At 60.2% G+C, this 16,937-nt stretch overlaps 1 protein-coding gene across 3 annotated transcripts in view; it reads right to left on the bottom strand.

Moving 5' to 3' along the window:
- BOP1 (BOP1 ribosomal biogenesis factor) overlaps positions 1–16,937 on the bottom strand; it is a 29,057-nt gene that overhangs the window by 11,154 nt on the left and 966 nt on the right. The window contains exons 2-9 of one of the 3 annotated variants that reach the window (XM_066208626.1): positions 11,810–11,927; positions 10,982–11,083; positions 9,378–9,590; positions 7,991–8,152; positions 6,991–7,071; positions 6,711–6,780; positions 4,384–4,516; positions 2,291–2,471 (exon numbers count right to left, since the gene is read on the bottom strand). In XM_066208626.1, the coding sequence (XP_066064723.1) occupies positions 2,291–2,471; positions 4,384–4,516; positions 6,711–6,780; positions 6,991–7,071; positions 7,991–8,152; positions 9,378–9,590; positions 10,982–11,083; positions 11,810–11,927 (1,060 nt within the window). The other 2 variants (XM_066208625.1, XM_066208624.1) reach the window with 2 other exon arrangements.

The raw sequence follows: 16,937 nt of genomic DNA, 5'->3' as shown, positions 1-16,937 counted from the left end.
GGATTGGGAATGGGATCCTGGAATCCCGACCCTATGGATCACCAGGAGTCGCCCTTGGCGTGCCACGTCACCTGCGTCACCGGCTGGAATGGGAATGGGATCGGGAATGGGATCGGGAATGGGATCCGGGAATGGGATCGGGAATGGGATCCCGGAATCCCGACCCTATGGATCACCAGTAGTCGCCCTTGGCGTGCCACGTCACCTGCGTCACCGGCTGGAATGGGAATGGGATCGGGAATGGGATCGGGAATGGGATCGGGAATGGGATCGGGAATGGGATCGGGAATGGGATCCTGGAATCCCGACCCTATGGATCGTCCTGGAGCTCCTTGGGATGGGATTGGGAATGGGATCCCGGAATCCCGACCCTATGGATCACCAGGAGTCGCCCTTGGCGTGCCACGTCACCTGCGTCACCGGCTGGAATGGGAGCGGGATCGGGAATGGGATCGGGAATGGGATCGGGAATGGGATCGGGAATGGGATCGGGAATGGGATCCTGGAATCCCGACCCTATGGATCGTCCTGGAGCTCCTTGGGATGGGATTGGGAATGGGATCCCGGAATCCCGACCCTATGGATCACCAGGAGTCGCCCTTGGCGTGCCACGTCACCTGCGTCACCGGCTGGAATGGGATTGGGATCGGGAATGGGATCGGGAATGGGACCGGGAATGGGATCGGGAATGGGATCCCGGAATCCCGACCCCATGGATCACCAGGAGTCGCCCTTGGCGTGCCACGTCACCTGCGTCACCGGCTGCAATGGGAATGGGAATGGGATCGGGAATGGGATCGGGAATGGGACCGGGAATGGGATCGGGAATGGGATCCCGGAATCCCGACCCCATGGATCACCAGGAGTCGCCCTTGGCGTGCCACGTCACCTGCGTCACCGGCTGGAATGGGATTGGGATCGGGAATGGGATCGGGAATGGGATCGGGAATGGGATCGGGAATGGGATCCCGGAATCCCGACCCCATGGATCACCAGTAGTCGCCCTTGGCGTGCCACGTCACCTGCGTCACCGGCTGCAATGGGAATGGGATCGGGAATGGGATCGGGAATGGGATCGGGAATGGGATCGGGAATGGGATCCCGAAATCCCGACCCTATGGATTGTCCTGGAGCTCCTCGGGCTGGGAATGGGATCGGGAATGGGATCGGGAATGGGATCCCGGAATCCCGACCCTATGGATCACCAGGAGTCGCCCTTGGCGTGCCACGGCACCTGCGTCACCGGCTGGAATGGGATCGGGATCGGGAATGGGATCGGGAATGGGATCCGGGAATGGGATCGGGAATGGGATCCGGGAATCCCGACCCTATGGATCACCAGGAGTCGCCCTTGGCGTGCCACGTCACCTGCGTCACCGGCTGGAATGGGAATGGGATCGGGAATGGGATGGGGAATGGGATCGGGAATGGGATCCCGGAATCCCGACCCTCTGGATCGTCCTGGAGCTCCTCGGGCTGGGAATGGGATCGGGAATGTGGGAATTCCCAGCAGCACCTGAGGGAGCTGTGGGGGCTGATCCCGGAGAAAAGCGGGATTGAAGGGATCCAGGGGGATCCGGGGGGATCCGGGGCGGGATCTGACCCCAGGGAACAGGGACAGCAGCAGAGGGAACACTCAGGTTGGGATTTTCGGGAATATTTCCCCTGGAATTGATGGAATTCCGGGATTTTGGGACCTCGAGGAGAAGGGGCAGGGAAGGGGCTGAGGATTCCTGGGAAAAGCGGCCGATCCCAGCTGGAATTCCGGCGGAAATGTTCCCGGGGATGGAAAGGGATCCCTTGGGATGAGGAGGGAGGGTCAGGATTCCTTTGGGGATCCTTTTGGGATCCTTCCCTTGGGATCCAGAGCGGGGAGCGAGGATCCTCCTGGAATTGCGTCCCTCGGGATGCTGATGTGGGAACGAGGCCCCTGCCCGGATCCCAGAGCTCCGATCGATCCCACAAACCCCCAAATCCCGGGAACGCCGGTCCCGGTGAGATCCCGGGAATCCCGATCCCACCCAAATCCCGGGAACGCCGGTCCCGGTGAGATCCCGGGAATCCCGATCCCACCCAAATCCCGGGAACGCCGGTCCCGGTGAGATCCCGGGAATCCCGATCCCCCTGAGATCCTGGGAATGCCGGTCCCGGTGAGATCCCGGGAATCCCGATCCCACCCAAATCCCGGGAACGCCGGTCCCGGTGTGATCCCGGGAATCCCGATCCCCCTGAGATCCTGGGAATGCTGATCCCACCTGAAAACTGGGAATGCCGGGAATGCCGACCCCACCTTGTCGTGCTGCACGCGCAGGCGGATCCCCTGGGGGCGCTCCTCGGGGCCGGCCGGGATCCACTGGACCGGCTGGATCCGCTGCTCCTGCGGCGCCTCCCAGGAATCCAGCAGCTGATCCGTGGCCGCCACCAGCAGCCGGTCCCCCAGGCCCGGGTTCAGCAGCAGCACCTGATCCTCCCTGGGGATCCATCCGGAAAATCCGGGATCGGGGGGGAAAAATCCGGGATCAGGGGAAATCTGGGATCAGGGAATCACCCCCCCAGAGCACCTGATCCTCCCTGGGGATCCATCGGGAAAATCCGGGATCGGGGGGGAAAAATCCGGGATCAGGGAATTCCCCCCCGGAGCACCTGATCCTCCCTGGGGATCCATCCGGAAAATCCGGGATCGGGGGGGAAAAATCCGGGATCAGGGGAAATCTGGGATCAGGGAATCACCCCCCCAGAGCACCTGATCCTCCCTGGGGATCCATCGGGAAAATCCGGGATCGGGGGGGAAAAATCCGGGATCAGGGAATTCCCCCCCGGAGCACCTGATCCTCCCTGGGGATCCATCCGGAAAATCCGGGATCGGGGGGGAAAAATCCGGGATCAGGGGAAAAATCCGGGATCAGGGAATTCCCCCCCCGGAGCACCTGATCCTCCCTGGGGATCCATTGGGGGGGAAACTAGGATCAGGGGAAATCTGGGATCAGGGAATTATCTGGGATCAGGGAATTTCCCCCAGCAGCACCTGATCCTCCCTGGGGATCCATCCGGAAAATCCGGGATCGGGGGGGAAAATCCGGGATCAGGGGATTCTCTGGGATCAGGGAATTTCCCCCAGGAGAACCTGCTCCTCCCTGGGGATCCATCGGGGGGGAAACCGGGATCGGGGGAAATCTGGGATGAGGGAAAATCCGGGATCCGGGGGAACCTTCTGGGATCAGGGGGAAAATGTGGAACCAGGGGAAATCTGGGATCAAGGGGAATCTGGGAGCAGGGAAACCGGCCCAGGAGCAGCTGCTCATCCCTAGGGATGGGGAAATCCAGGATGAGGGAATCCTCTGGGATCGGGGGAAATCTGGGATCGGGGAATTCCCCCCCGGGAGCAGCTGCTCATCCCGAGGAAATGGGAAATCCGGGATCATTTGGCAATTCCAGGGCTGGAATTGGCCATTCCAAGGGTGGATCCAGGGGAAGGATCCCATGGAAGGATCCTGGGAATGATCCCAGCAATGGATCCCATGGAAGGATCCTGGGAATGACCCCAGGGAATGATCTGAGGAATGATCCTGGAGAAGGATCCCAAAGGAACGATCCCGGTGCAGGATCCCAAGGGGATGATCCCAAGGGACTGATCCCAACGAATGATCTCAGGAATTATCCCAGGGAATGATCCCAAGGGAAGGATCCCAATGAATGATCCCAAGAGATGGATCCCAGGGAATGATCCAACAGAATGATCCCAGGGAATGATCTCAGGAATGATCCCAAGGGAAAGGATCCCAAGGGCAGATCCCAGGGGAAGGATCTCCACGGGACAGGTCTCAGGGGACGGATCCCCAGGGCGGATCCCATGGATTGATCCCCGGGTGGGTCCTCAGGGGATGGATCCCAGGGGACAGATCCCGGGGCGGATCCCAGGGCGGGTCACCAGGGTGGATCCCTGGGGACAGATCCCATGGATTGATCTCAGGGCGGATCCCAGGGGAAGGATCCCATGGGTCGATCCCCAGGGCAGATCCCCAGGGACGGATCCCATGGATTGATCCCCGGGCGGGTCCCTGGGCGGGTCCCCAGGGGACGGATCCCAGGGGAAGGATCCCATGCGTCGATCCCCAGGGGCGGATCCCCGGGGACAGATCCCATGGGTCGATCCCCAGGGGCGGATCCCCGGGGACAGATCCCATGGGTCGATCCCCAGGGGCGGATCCCCGGGGGCAGATCCCATGGGTTGATCTCAGGGCGGATCCCAGGGGAAGAATCCCATGGGTCGATCCCCGGGGCGGATCCCTGGGGACAGATCCCATGGATTGATCTCAGGGTGGATCCCCTGGGTCGATCCCCGGGGGGGCGGATCCCCGGGGCGGGTCCCGCAGGGCGACTCACAGGGCGGCGGCCACCAGGCAGATGTTGGGGTTGGGGTTCCAGGCCACGCTCCGCACCGCCGACCCCACGGGCACCGTGCGCAGGCAGCGCGCGCTCCCCACCTCCCAGAACCGCAGCGTGCCGTCGTCGGAGCCTGGAACGACAGCGGGATCACCGCGGGAAAACGACGGGAAAACGACGGGAAAACGACGGGAAAACGACGGGATGATGGGATAAGGGGAGCCCACGGGCACCGTGCGCAGGCAGCGCGCGCTCCCCACCTCCCAGAACCGCAGCGTGCCGTCGTCGGAGCCTGGAACGACAGCGGGATCACCGCGGGAAAACGACGGGAAAACAAACGACGGGAAAACGACGGGAAAACGACGGGGAAACGACGGGATAACGACGGGGAAACGACGGGAAAACGACGGGGAAACGACGGGAAAACGACGGGGAAATGACGGGAAACGACGGGAAAACGACGGGAAAACGACGGGAAAACGACGGGGAAACGACGGGAAAACAAACGACGGGAAAACGAGGGGAAAACGACGGGAAAACGAGGGGAAAACGACGGGAAAACGACGGGAAAACGACGGGGAAACAAACGACGGGGAAACGACGGGAAAACGACGGGAAAACGACGGGGAAACGACGGGGAAACGACGGGATAACGACGGGAAAACGACGGGAAAACGATGGGATGATGGGATAAGGGGAGCCCACGGGCACCGTGCGCAGGCAGCGCGCGCTCCCCACCTCCCAGAACCGCAGCGTGCCGTCGTCGGAGCCTGGAACGACAGCGGGATCACCACGGGACAACGACGGGAAAACAAACGACGGGAAAACGACGGGAAAACAAACGACGGGAAAACGACGGGAAAACGAGGGGAAAACGACGGGAAAACAAACGACGGGAAAACGACGGGAAAACAACGGGATGATGGGATAAGGGGAGCCCACGGGCACCGTGCGCAGGCAGCGCGCGCTCCCCACCTCCCAGAACCGCAGCGTGCCGTCGTCCGAGCCTGGAACGACAGCGGGATCACCACGGGAAAACGACGGGAAAACAAACGACGGGAAAACGACGGGAAAACGACGGGACAACGACGGGATAACGACAGGAAAACGACAGGGAAACGACGGGGAAACGACGGGAAAACGACGGGAAAACGACGGGAAACAACGGGAAAACGACGGGAAAACGACGGGAAAACGACGGGAAAACGACGGGGAAACCACGGGAAAACGACGGGAAAACGACGGGAAAACGACGGGAAAACGATGGGGAAACGACGGGATAACGACGGGAAAACGAGGGGAAAACGACGGGAAAACGACGGGATAACGACGGGAAGACGACGGGAAAACGAACGACGGGAAAACGACGGGAAAACGAGGGGAAAACGACGGGAAAACGACGGGAAAACGACGGGAAAACAACGGGATGATGGGATAAGGGGAGCCCACGGGCACCGTGCGCAGGCAGCGCGCGCTCCCCACCTCCCAAAACCGCAGCGTGCCGTCATCCGAGCCTGGAACGACAGCGGGATCACCGCGGGACAACGACGGGAAAACAAACGACGGGATAACGACGGGAAAACGACGGGAAAACGACGGGAAAACGACGGGGAAACGACGGGAAAACGACGGGAAAACGAGGGGAAAACAAACGACGGGGAAACGACGGGAAAACGACGGGGAAACGACGGGAAAACGAGGGGAAAACAAACGACGGGGAAACGACGGGATAACGACGGGAAAACGACGGGAAAACGACGGGAAAACGACGGGAAAACAAACGACGGGAAAACGACGGGAAAACGACGGGAAAACGACGGGAAAACGACGGGAAAACGACGGGAAAACAAACGACGGGATAACGACGGGGAAACGACGGGAAAACGACGGGAAAACGACGGGAAAACGACGGGAAAACGACGGGGAAACGACGGGAAAACGACGGGAAAACGACGGGATAACGACGGGAAACAACGGGAAAACGACGGGAAAACGACGGGAAAACGAGGGGAAAACGACGGGAAAACGACGGGATAACGACGGGATGATGGGATAATGGGAATGGGATAACGGGATTGGGATCATGGGAATGGGATCATGGGAACAGGAACGGAACCCCAGAGCAGCCAGAAAAACTCCGGAGTTTTCCAGAGGCGCCGCAGGACGGCGCCAATCCCGGGATCCTTCCGCCGGATCCAGAGTTTGGGATTTTCCAGGAGGGAAAAGCCGCGATCCCGACGTGGGGCCTGGAGCAGCTCTGGGCGGAGCTGGGCTGTGGATCCACGGGATTTATCCCGGGAATTCCCGATCCAGGGGCGGAGCCGTACCTGACACCAACCACTGCCCGCTGGGCGACACGCTCAGGGTCCGCACCAGGCTGGAATGGCCACGGTAAACCTGGGAAAAAAAAAAAAAAAAAAATCGGGAATGAGGGAGAATCCCAAATCCTGGGAAATCCCCGGGAGCTGCTCCGGAATCCTCGGGAAGGGAGGAGGAAGCTCGGCCGAGGGCCACGCCATCCCACATCCACAGGGATGGGAATTCCGGCGGGAAATGGGGATTCCAGGCCGGAATTCCAAGGGGGGATATTCCCGAAAAATGCCTCACCAGGGCCTGGGTGGTCGGGAAGGGCTGCAGATCCCGCGGCTTGGGAAGTTTGGGAATGAGATCCTCGGGATCCACGTTGACCTGCGGGACGGGGATGGCACAGATCCAAACTGCTCCCGTTCCCATTATCCCGTTCCCATTCCCACTTCCCCATTCCCGACCTCCCAATCCCAGTCGCGCTCCCATTCCCATTCGTATTCCCAATCCCATTGCCATCCTCATCACCATTATCCCGCTGTCCCATTCCCGTCTCCATCCCCATTACTGGATCCCATCCCCATTATCCCATCCCCATTATCCCATTCCCAATATCCCATTCCCATTCCCAATATCCCATTCCCCCATCCACATTATCCTGTTCTCCCATCCCCATTCCCATTCCTCCATCCCCATTATCCCATTATCCCAATATCCCATTCCCCCATCCCCATTATCCCATTATCCCATCCCAATATCCCATTATCCCATTGTTCCATCCCCATTATCCCATCCCCATCATCCCATTATCCCATTATCCCTATATCCCATTCCCCATACCCACGATCCCATTATCCCATCCCCATTGTCCCATCCCCATCCCCATTATCCCATTATCCCATCCCAATATCCCATTATCCCATTCTCCCATCCCCATCCCCATCCCCATCATCCCATTATCCCATTATCCCTATATCCCATTCCCCCATCCCCATCATCCCATTATCCCATTATCCCATCCCCATCCCCATTCTCCCGTTCTCCCAATATCCCATTCCCCCATCCCCATTATCCCAATATCCCATTCCCCCATCCCCACGATCCCATTATCCCATCCCCATTATCCCAATATCCCAATATCCCATTCCCCCATGCCCACGATCCCGTCCTCCCATCTCCGGCCCCTGCCCCGCCCCCGGCTGGCCGGGTGCCGTTAGCCCCGTCCCGTCTGTCCCTCCCGTTCCCGAATCCCGAATCCCGAATGCCGAATGCCGAACGCCGCGCCGGGATCGGGCGTGCGCACCCTCATCCTGCGCTGGCGGGGGCAGAGGTAGAGGTCGAGGCAGCGCTCGAAGCGCTCGTGGACGAAGCGCGGGTAGGCGGGCACGGCGCGCAGGCTCCGGAAGCTCCGCGGCAGGAAGCTCGGGCGCCGCTCCCACGGCTCCTGCTGCTCCCGCGCCAGCTCCTGACGGCACCGAACGACGTTCCGCGGGGGATGTTCCGCGGGGATGGGAGCAAACGGGCACGGGAGCCGACGGGAAAAATGGGGATAATGGGAGCAAACGGGGGATGGGGATAATGGGAATGAATGGGATGGGGATAATGGGAATAAATGGGAATGGGGATAATGGGAACAAACGGGGGATGGGGATAATGGGAATAAATGGGGATGGGGATAATGGGAATAAATGGGGATGGGGATAATGGGAATGAATGGGGATGGGAATAATGGGAACAAATGGGGATGGGGATAATGGGAATGAATGGGATGGGAATAATGGGAATAAATGGGGATGGGGATAATGGGAATGAATGGGATGGGAATAATGGGAATAAATGGGGAGTGGGATAATGGGAATAAATGGGGAATGGGGATAATGGGAATAAATGGGGAATGGGGATAATGGGAATAAATGGGGAATGGGGATAATGGGGATGGGAATAAATGGGAATGGGAATAATGGGAATAAATGGGAATGGGGATAATGGGAATAAATGGGGATGGGGATAATGGGAATAAATGGGGAATGGGGATAATGGGAATGAATGGGATGGGAATAATGGGAATGAATGGGATGGGAATAATGGGAATAAATGGGGAATGGGGATAATGGGAACAAATGGGGATGGGGATAATGGGAATAAATGGGGAATGGGGATAATGGGGATGGGAATAAATGGGGATGGGAATAATGGGAACAAATGGGGATGGGGATAATGGGAATGAATGGGATGGGAATAATGGGAATAAATGGGGAATGGGGATAATGGGAACAAATGGGGATGGGGATAATGGGAATAAAAGGGGATGGGGATAATGGGGATGGGATAATGGGAATGGGGACAACGGGAATGGGAATAAATGGGAATGGGAATAAATGGGAATAAATGGGGATGGGGATAATGGGGATGGGAACAAATGGGAATGGGAATGAATGGGAATGGGGATAATGGGGATGGGGATAATGGGGATGGGGATGGGAAAACGGGAATGGGGATGATCCGATTCCCATTATCCCATTATCCCCATTACCCCACTACCCCGGGACGCTCCCAACTCACCCCGCAACCAACGCCAGGGACGAACCCACGCCCCAAATTCCCAGGAAAAACCCACTCCCAGGCTCCGGGGCGATCGCCCAAATCCCTCCCAGGGAGCATTCCCGGCCGGAATTCCCGGCGTTTCCCACCTCCTCGGGGCTGAGCAGGAACTCGGGGGGCGGGTTGTAGGACTCGGCGTGTCCCGGCAGCGGGATTTTGGGAGCGGGGACGTGCATCTTGTGCCGGCCCAGGATGGAGTTGGGATCTTCCCGAGCCCAAAGGTCGTAAAAGGTGGGAACGTTCTCCTTGGGCTTCCGGGGTTGGATCCAGCCCATCTTGATGGCGTGCACCAGCTTGGAGACCTGCGGAGAATTCCCGGGATTTGGGGGAGGGAGGGGAGTTTTCCTTCCTCCGCATCGCGCTGGAGCTTCCGTCTCCATCCGCATCCCACCGGGATCTTCCCGATCTCCTCATCCCACCGGGATCTTCCCGATCTCCTCATCCCATTGGGATCATCCCAATCTCCTCATCCCATTGGGATCTTCTCAATCTCCTCATCCCACCGGGATCTTCCCGATCTCCTCATCCCACCGGGATCTTCCCGATCTCCTCATCCCACCGGGATCTTCCCGATCTCCTCATCCCACCGGGATCATCCCAATCTCTCATTCCACTGGGATCTTCCCGATCTCCTCATCCCATTGGGATCTTCCCGATCTCCTCAATCCATTGGGATCTTCCCAATCTCCTCATCCCATCGGGATCATCCCAATCTCCTCATTCCACCGGGATCATCCCGATCTCCTCATCCCATTGGGATCATCCCAATTTCCTCATCCCATCGGGATCTTCCCGATCTCCTCATTCCACCAGGATCATCCCAATCTCCTCATTCCATTGAGATAATCCCAATCTCCTCATCCCACCGAGATCTTCCCGATCTCCTCATTCCATTGGGATCTTCCCAATCCCCTCATTCCACCGGGATCATCCCGATCTCCTCATCCCATCGGGATCATCCCAATCTCCTCATCCCACCGGGATCATCCCAATCTCCTCATTCCATTGGGATCATCCCGATCTCCTCATCCCATCGGGATCATCCCAATCTCCTCATCCCACCGGGATCATCCCAATCTCCTCATTCCATTGGGATCATCCCAATCCCCTCATTCCATTGGGATCTTCCCAACTTCCTCATTCCATTGGGATCTTCCCAATCTCCTCATCCCATTGGGATCTTCCCGATCTCCTCATCCCATTGGGATCATCCCAATCTCCTCATCCCACCGGGATCTTCCCGATCTCCTCATCCCACCGGGATCTTCCCGATCTCCTCATCCTATCGGGATCTTCCCGATCTCCTCATCCCACCGGGATCTTCCCAATCTCCTCATCCCATTGGGATCATCCCAATCTCCTCATCCCATTGGGATCATCCCAATCTCCTCATTCCATTGGGATCATCCCAATCTCCTCATCCCATTGGGATCTTCCCAATCTCCTCATTCCACCGGCATCATCCCGATCTCCTCATCCCACCGGGATCTTCCCGATCTCCTCATCCCACCGGGATCTTCCTGATCTCCTCATCCCACCGGGATCTTCCTGATCTCCTCATCCCACCGGGATCCTTCCATCCTCTCCATCCCACCGGAGCTTTTCCACCCTCCCCATCCCGCCGGGATCTTCCCGCCCGGATTTTTTTTTCCCCCCCGCCCCGCCCCGGGAATTCCGGCGTCTCCGTTCCCACCTTTTCCTTCTCCACCAGCGAGGGGATGAAGCTCCGTTTGTCGGCCGGCCGGTTGGTCACCGGGTGGATCCGCACCTCGTGGCTGAAGAAATCCACGGAGGGCTGGAAAAACCGGGAATGCTCAGACCCCAGCCCCCTCTTCCCGGCGGGAATTCCACCCCTGGGACCTCCCCTCCCACATTCCCTGCGGGAATTCCACCCCTGGGGTTTCCCTTCAGGCGTTCCCAGCGGGAATTCCGCCCCATTCCCTGGGGGAATTTCATCCCCGTGGTCTCCCCTCCCACATTCCCTGTGGGAATTCCAGCTCATTCCCATCGGGAATTCCATCCCAGGGGCTTCCCCTCCCAGCATTCCCGTCGGGAATTCCACCCCGTTCCCTTTGGAAATTCTATCCCTGGGGTCTCCCTTTACAACATTCCCATCGGGAATTCCATCCCTGGAGTTTCCCCTCCCAGCATTCCCTGTGGGAATTCCACCCCATTCCCATCGGGAATTCCATCCCTGGAGTTTCCCCTCCCAGCATTCCCGTCGGGAATTCCACCCCATTCCCATCGGGAATTCCATCCCTGGAGTTTCCCCTCCCAGCATTCCCGTCGGGAATTCCACCCCATTCCCATCGGGAATTCCATCCCCGTGGTCTCCCCTGGGGCATTCCCTGTGGGAATTCCGGCCCGTTCCCGTCGGGAATTCCATCCCCGGAGTTTCCCCTCCCAGCATTCCCGTCGGGAATTCCGCCCCATTCCCGTCGGGAATTCCATCCCCGGAGTTTCCCCTCCCAGCATTCCCTGTGGGAATTCCGGCCCGTTCCCGTCGGGAGCGGCGTCTGACCTGGTAGGGGTCGAAGTTGGCGTCGCCGAAGTGTCCCCGCTGCAGGCGCCGCACCAGCTCCAGCTGCTCGTCGGACAGACGGACGTCGGCCCCCGTCTGCGCGTCCTGCACCGTGCGCCTGCGCCGGGACGGCCGGGACGCGCGTCACCGGGGACACCGGGACACCGGGACACCGGGGACACGGGACACTGGGGACACCGGGACACCGGGACACACCGACACCGCGACAGGCGTCACCGGGGACACCGGGACACCGGGACACCGGGACACCGGGACACCGCGACAGGCGTCACCGGGGACACCGGGACACCGACACCGGGACATGGGGACACCGGGACACCGGGACACCGGGACACCGGGACACCGGGGACACGGGACACTGGGGACACCGGGACACCGGGACACTGGGGACACCAGGACACCGGGACACCGGGACACACCGACACCGCGACAGGCGTCACCGGGAACACCGGGACACCGGGACACCGGGGACACGGGACACTGGGGACACCGGGACACCGGGACACACCGACACCGCGACAGGCGTCACCGGGGACACCGGGACACCGGGACACCGGGACACCGGGACACCGCGACAGGCGTCACCGGGGACACCGGGACACCGACACCGCGACAGGCGTCACCGGGGACACCGGGACACCGGGACACCGGGACATGGGGACACCGGGACACCGCAACAGGCGTCACCGGGGACACCGGGACACACTGACACCAGGACAGGCAGCACCGGGGACACCGGAACACCAGGACACACCGACACCGCGACAGGCGTCACCGGGGACACCGGGACACTGGGACACCGCGACAGGCGTCACCGGGGACACCGGGACACCGGGACACCGCGACAGGCGTCACTGGGGACACCGGGACACACCGACACCGCGACAGGCGTCACCGGGGACACCGGGACACCGGGACACCGGGGACACTGGGACACCGGGACACCGGGGACACTGGGACACACCGACACCGGGACGCGCGTCACTGGGGACACCGGGACACCCGGAGGAACACCGCGACACTGGGATATGGGACATCAGGAACACACGGACAGCGGGATGGATGTCAGGATGCTGGGATGGGGGACAGGGATATGGGACAGGGACACCGGGATGGACACCGGGATGGACAGTGGGATGGACAGTGGGATGGACAGTGGGATGGACAGTGGGATGGACACTGGGATGGACAGTGGGATGGACACTGGGATGGACACCGGGATGGACAGTGGGATGGACACCGGGATGGACACCGGGATGGACAGTGGGATGGACAGTGGGATGGACACTGGGATGGACACCGGGATGGACACTGGGATGGACACCGGGATGGACACCGGGATGGACACCGGGATGGACACCGGGATGGACAGTGGGATGGACACTGGGATGGACACCGGGATGGACACTGGGATGGACACTGGGATGGACAGTGGGATGGACACTGGGATGGACAGTGGGATGGACAGTGGGATGGACAGTGGGATGGACAGTGGGATGGACACTGGGATGGACAGTGGGATGGACACTGGGATGGACACTGGGATGGACAGTGGGATGGACACTGGGATGGACACCGGGATGGACAGTGGGATGGACAGTGGGATGGACAGTGGGATGGACACCGGGATGGACAGTGGGATGGACACTGGGATGGACACCGGGATGGACACCGGGATGGACACTGGGATGGACACTGGGATGGACACCGGGATGGACACCGGGATGGACACTGGGATGGACAGTGGGATGGACACTGGGATGGACAGTGGGATGGACACCGGGATGGACACTGGGATGGACACTGGGATGGACACTGGGATGGACAGTGGGATGGACACCGGGATGGACACTGGGATGGACACTGGGATGGACACTGGGATGGACACCGGGATGGACAGTGGGATGGACACCGGGATGGACACTGGGATGGACACTGGGATGGACAGTGGGATGGACACCGGGATGGACACTGGGATGGACAGTGGGATGGACACTGGGATGGACAGTGGGATGGACACCGGGATGGACACTGGGATGGACACTGGGATGGACACTGGGATGGACACCGGGATGGACAGTGGGATGGACACCGGGATGGACACTGGGATGGACACCGGGATGGACAGTGGGATGGACACCGGGATGGACAGTGGGATGGACACCGGGATGGACACTGGGATGGACACCGGGATGGACAGTGGGATGGACACCGGGATGGACACTGGGATGGACACCGGGATGGACAGTGGGATGGACACCGGGATGGACACCGGGATGGACACTGGGATGGACACTGGGATGGACACTGGGATGGACACTGGGATGGACAGTGGGATGGACACTGGGATGGACACTGGGATGGACAGTGGGATGGACACCGGGATGGACACTGGGATGGACACTGGGATGGACACTGGGATGGACAGTGGGATGGACACCGGGATGGACACCGGGATGGACACCGGGATGGACAGTGGGATGGACACCGGGATGGACAGTGGGATGGACAGTGGGATGGACAGTGGGATGGACACCGGGATGGACAGTGGGATGGACACCGGGATGGACACCGGGATGGACAGTGGGATGGACAGTGGGATGGACACTGGGATGGACAGTGGGATGGACAGTGGGATGGACAGTGGGATGGACAGTGGGATGGACACCGGGATGGACACTGGGATGGACAGTGGGATGGACAGTGGGATGGACAGTGGGATGGACACTGGGATGGACACCGGGATGGACAGTGGGATGGACACTGGGATGGACAGTGGGATGGACAGTGGGATGGACACTGGGATGGACACTGGGATGGACACAGGGATGGACAGTGGGATGGACACCGGGATGGACAGTGGGATGGACACCGGGATGGACACTGGGATGGACACCGGGATGGACAGTGGGATGGACACCGGGATGGACACTGGGATGGACACCGGGATGGACAGTGGGATGGACACCGGGATGGACACCGGGATGGACACCGGGATGGACACTGGGATGGACACTGGGATGGACACTGGGATGGACACTGGGATGGACAGTGGGATGGACAGTGGGATGGACACTGGGATGGACACTGGGATGGACACTGGGATGGACAGTGGGATGGACACCGGGATGGACAGTGGGATGGACACCGGGATGGACACTGGGATGGACACTGGGATGGACACTGGGATGGACAGTGGGATGGACACCGGGATGGACACCGGGATGGACACCGGGATGGACACTGGGATGGACACTGGGATGGACACTGGGATGGACACTGGGATGGACACCGGGATGGACAGTGGGATGGACACTGGGATGGACACTGGGATGGACAGTGGGATGGACACCGGGATGGACAGTGGGATGGACAGTGGGATGGACAGTGGGATGGACACCGGGATGGACAGTGGGATGGACACCGGGATGGACACCGGGATGGACAGTGGGATGGACAGTGGGATGGACACTGGGATGGACAGTGGGATGGACAGTGGGATGGACAGTGGGATGGACAGTGGGATGGACACCGGGATGGACACTGGGATGGACAGTGGGATGGACAGTGGGATGGACAGTGGGATGGACACTGGGATGGACACCGGGATGGACAGTGGGATGGACAGTGGGATGGACACTGGGATGGACACTGGGATGGACACCGGGATGGACAGTGGGATGGACACTGGGATGGACAGTGGGATGGACACTGGGATGGACACCGGGATGGACAGTGGGATGGACACTGGGATGGACAGTGGGATGGACAGTGGGATGGACAGTGGGATGGACAGTGGGATGGACAGTGGGATGGACACTGGGATGGACACTGAGATGGACACTGGGATGGACACTGGGATGGACAGTGGGATGGACAGTGGGATGGACAGTGGGATGGACAGTGGGATGGACACTGGGATGGACACTGGGATGGACACCGGGATGGACAGTGGGATGGACAGTGGGATGGACAGTGGGATGGACACTGGGATGGACAGTGGGATGGACAGTGGGATGGACAGTGGGATGGACAGTGGGATGGACACTGGGATGGACACTGGGATGGACAGTGGGATGGACACCGGGATGGACACCGGGATGGACACTGGGATGGACAGTGGGATGGACAGTGGGATGGACAGTGGGATGGACACCGGGATGGACACCGGGATGGACAGTGGGATGGACACTGGGATGGACACCGGGATGGACACTGGGATGGACACTGGGATGGACACTGGGATGGACACCGGGATGGACAGTGGGATGGACACCGGGATGGACACCGGGATGGACACTGGGATGGACAGTGGGATGGACAGTGGGATGGACACCGGGATGGACAGTGGGATGGACACTGGGATGGACAGTGGGATGGACAGTGGGATGGACAGTGGGATGGACACTGGGATGGACACCGGGATGGACAGTGGGATGGACAGTGGGATGGACACCGGGATGGACACTGGGATGGACACCGGGATGGACAGTGGGATGGACAGTGGGATGGACACTGGGATGGACACTGGGATGGACACTGGGATGGACAGTGGGATGGACAGTGGGATGGACAGTGGGATGGACAGTGGGATGGACAGTGGGATGGACACCGGGATGGACACCGGGACGGACAGTGGGATGGACACCGGGATGGACAGTGGGATGGACACTGGGATGGACGCTGGGATGGACAGTGGGATGGACACTGGGATGGACAGTGGGATGGACAGTGGGATGGACAGTGGGATGGACACTGGGATGGACACTGGGATGGACAGTGGGATGGACAGTGGGATGGACAGTGGGATGGACAGTGGGATGGACACTGGGATGGACACTGGGATGGACACTGGGATGGACAGTGGGATGGACACCGGGATGGACAGTGGGATGGACAGTGGGATGGACACCGGGATGGACACCGGGATGGACACCGGGATGGACACCGGGATGGACAGTGGGATGGACAGTGGGATGGACAGTGGGATGGACACTGGGATGGACACTGGGATGGACAGTGGGATGGACACTGGGATGGACAGTGGGATGGACACCGGGATGGACAGTGGGATGGACACCGGGATGGACACCGGGATGGACACCGG

Source organism: Chamaea fasciata, unplaced genomic scaffold, assembly GCF_029207755.1.
Source record: "Chamaea fasciata isolate MVZ Bird 193981 ecotype frontalis unplaced genomic scaffold, bChaFas1.0.hap1 SCAF_383, whole genome shotgun sequence".
In the NCBI taxonomy this organism is placed as follows: domain Eukaryota; kingdom Metazoa; phylum Chordata; class Aves; order Passeriformes; family Sylviidae; genus Chamaea; species Chamaea fasciata.
Note: the sequence above shows the minus strand (reverse complement) of the source record. Positions and strands in the feature narration are given on the sequence as shown.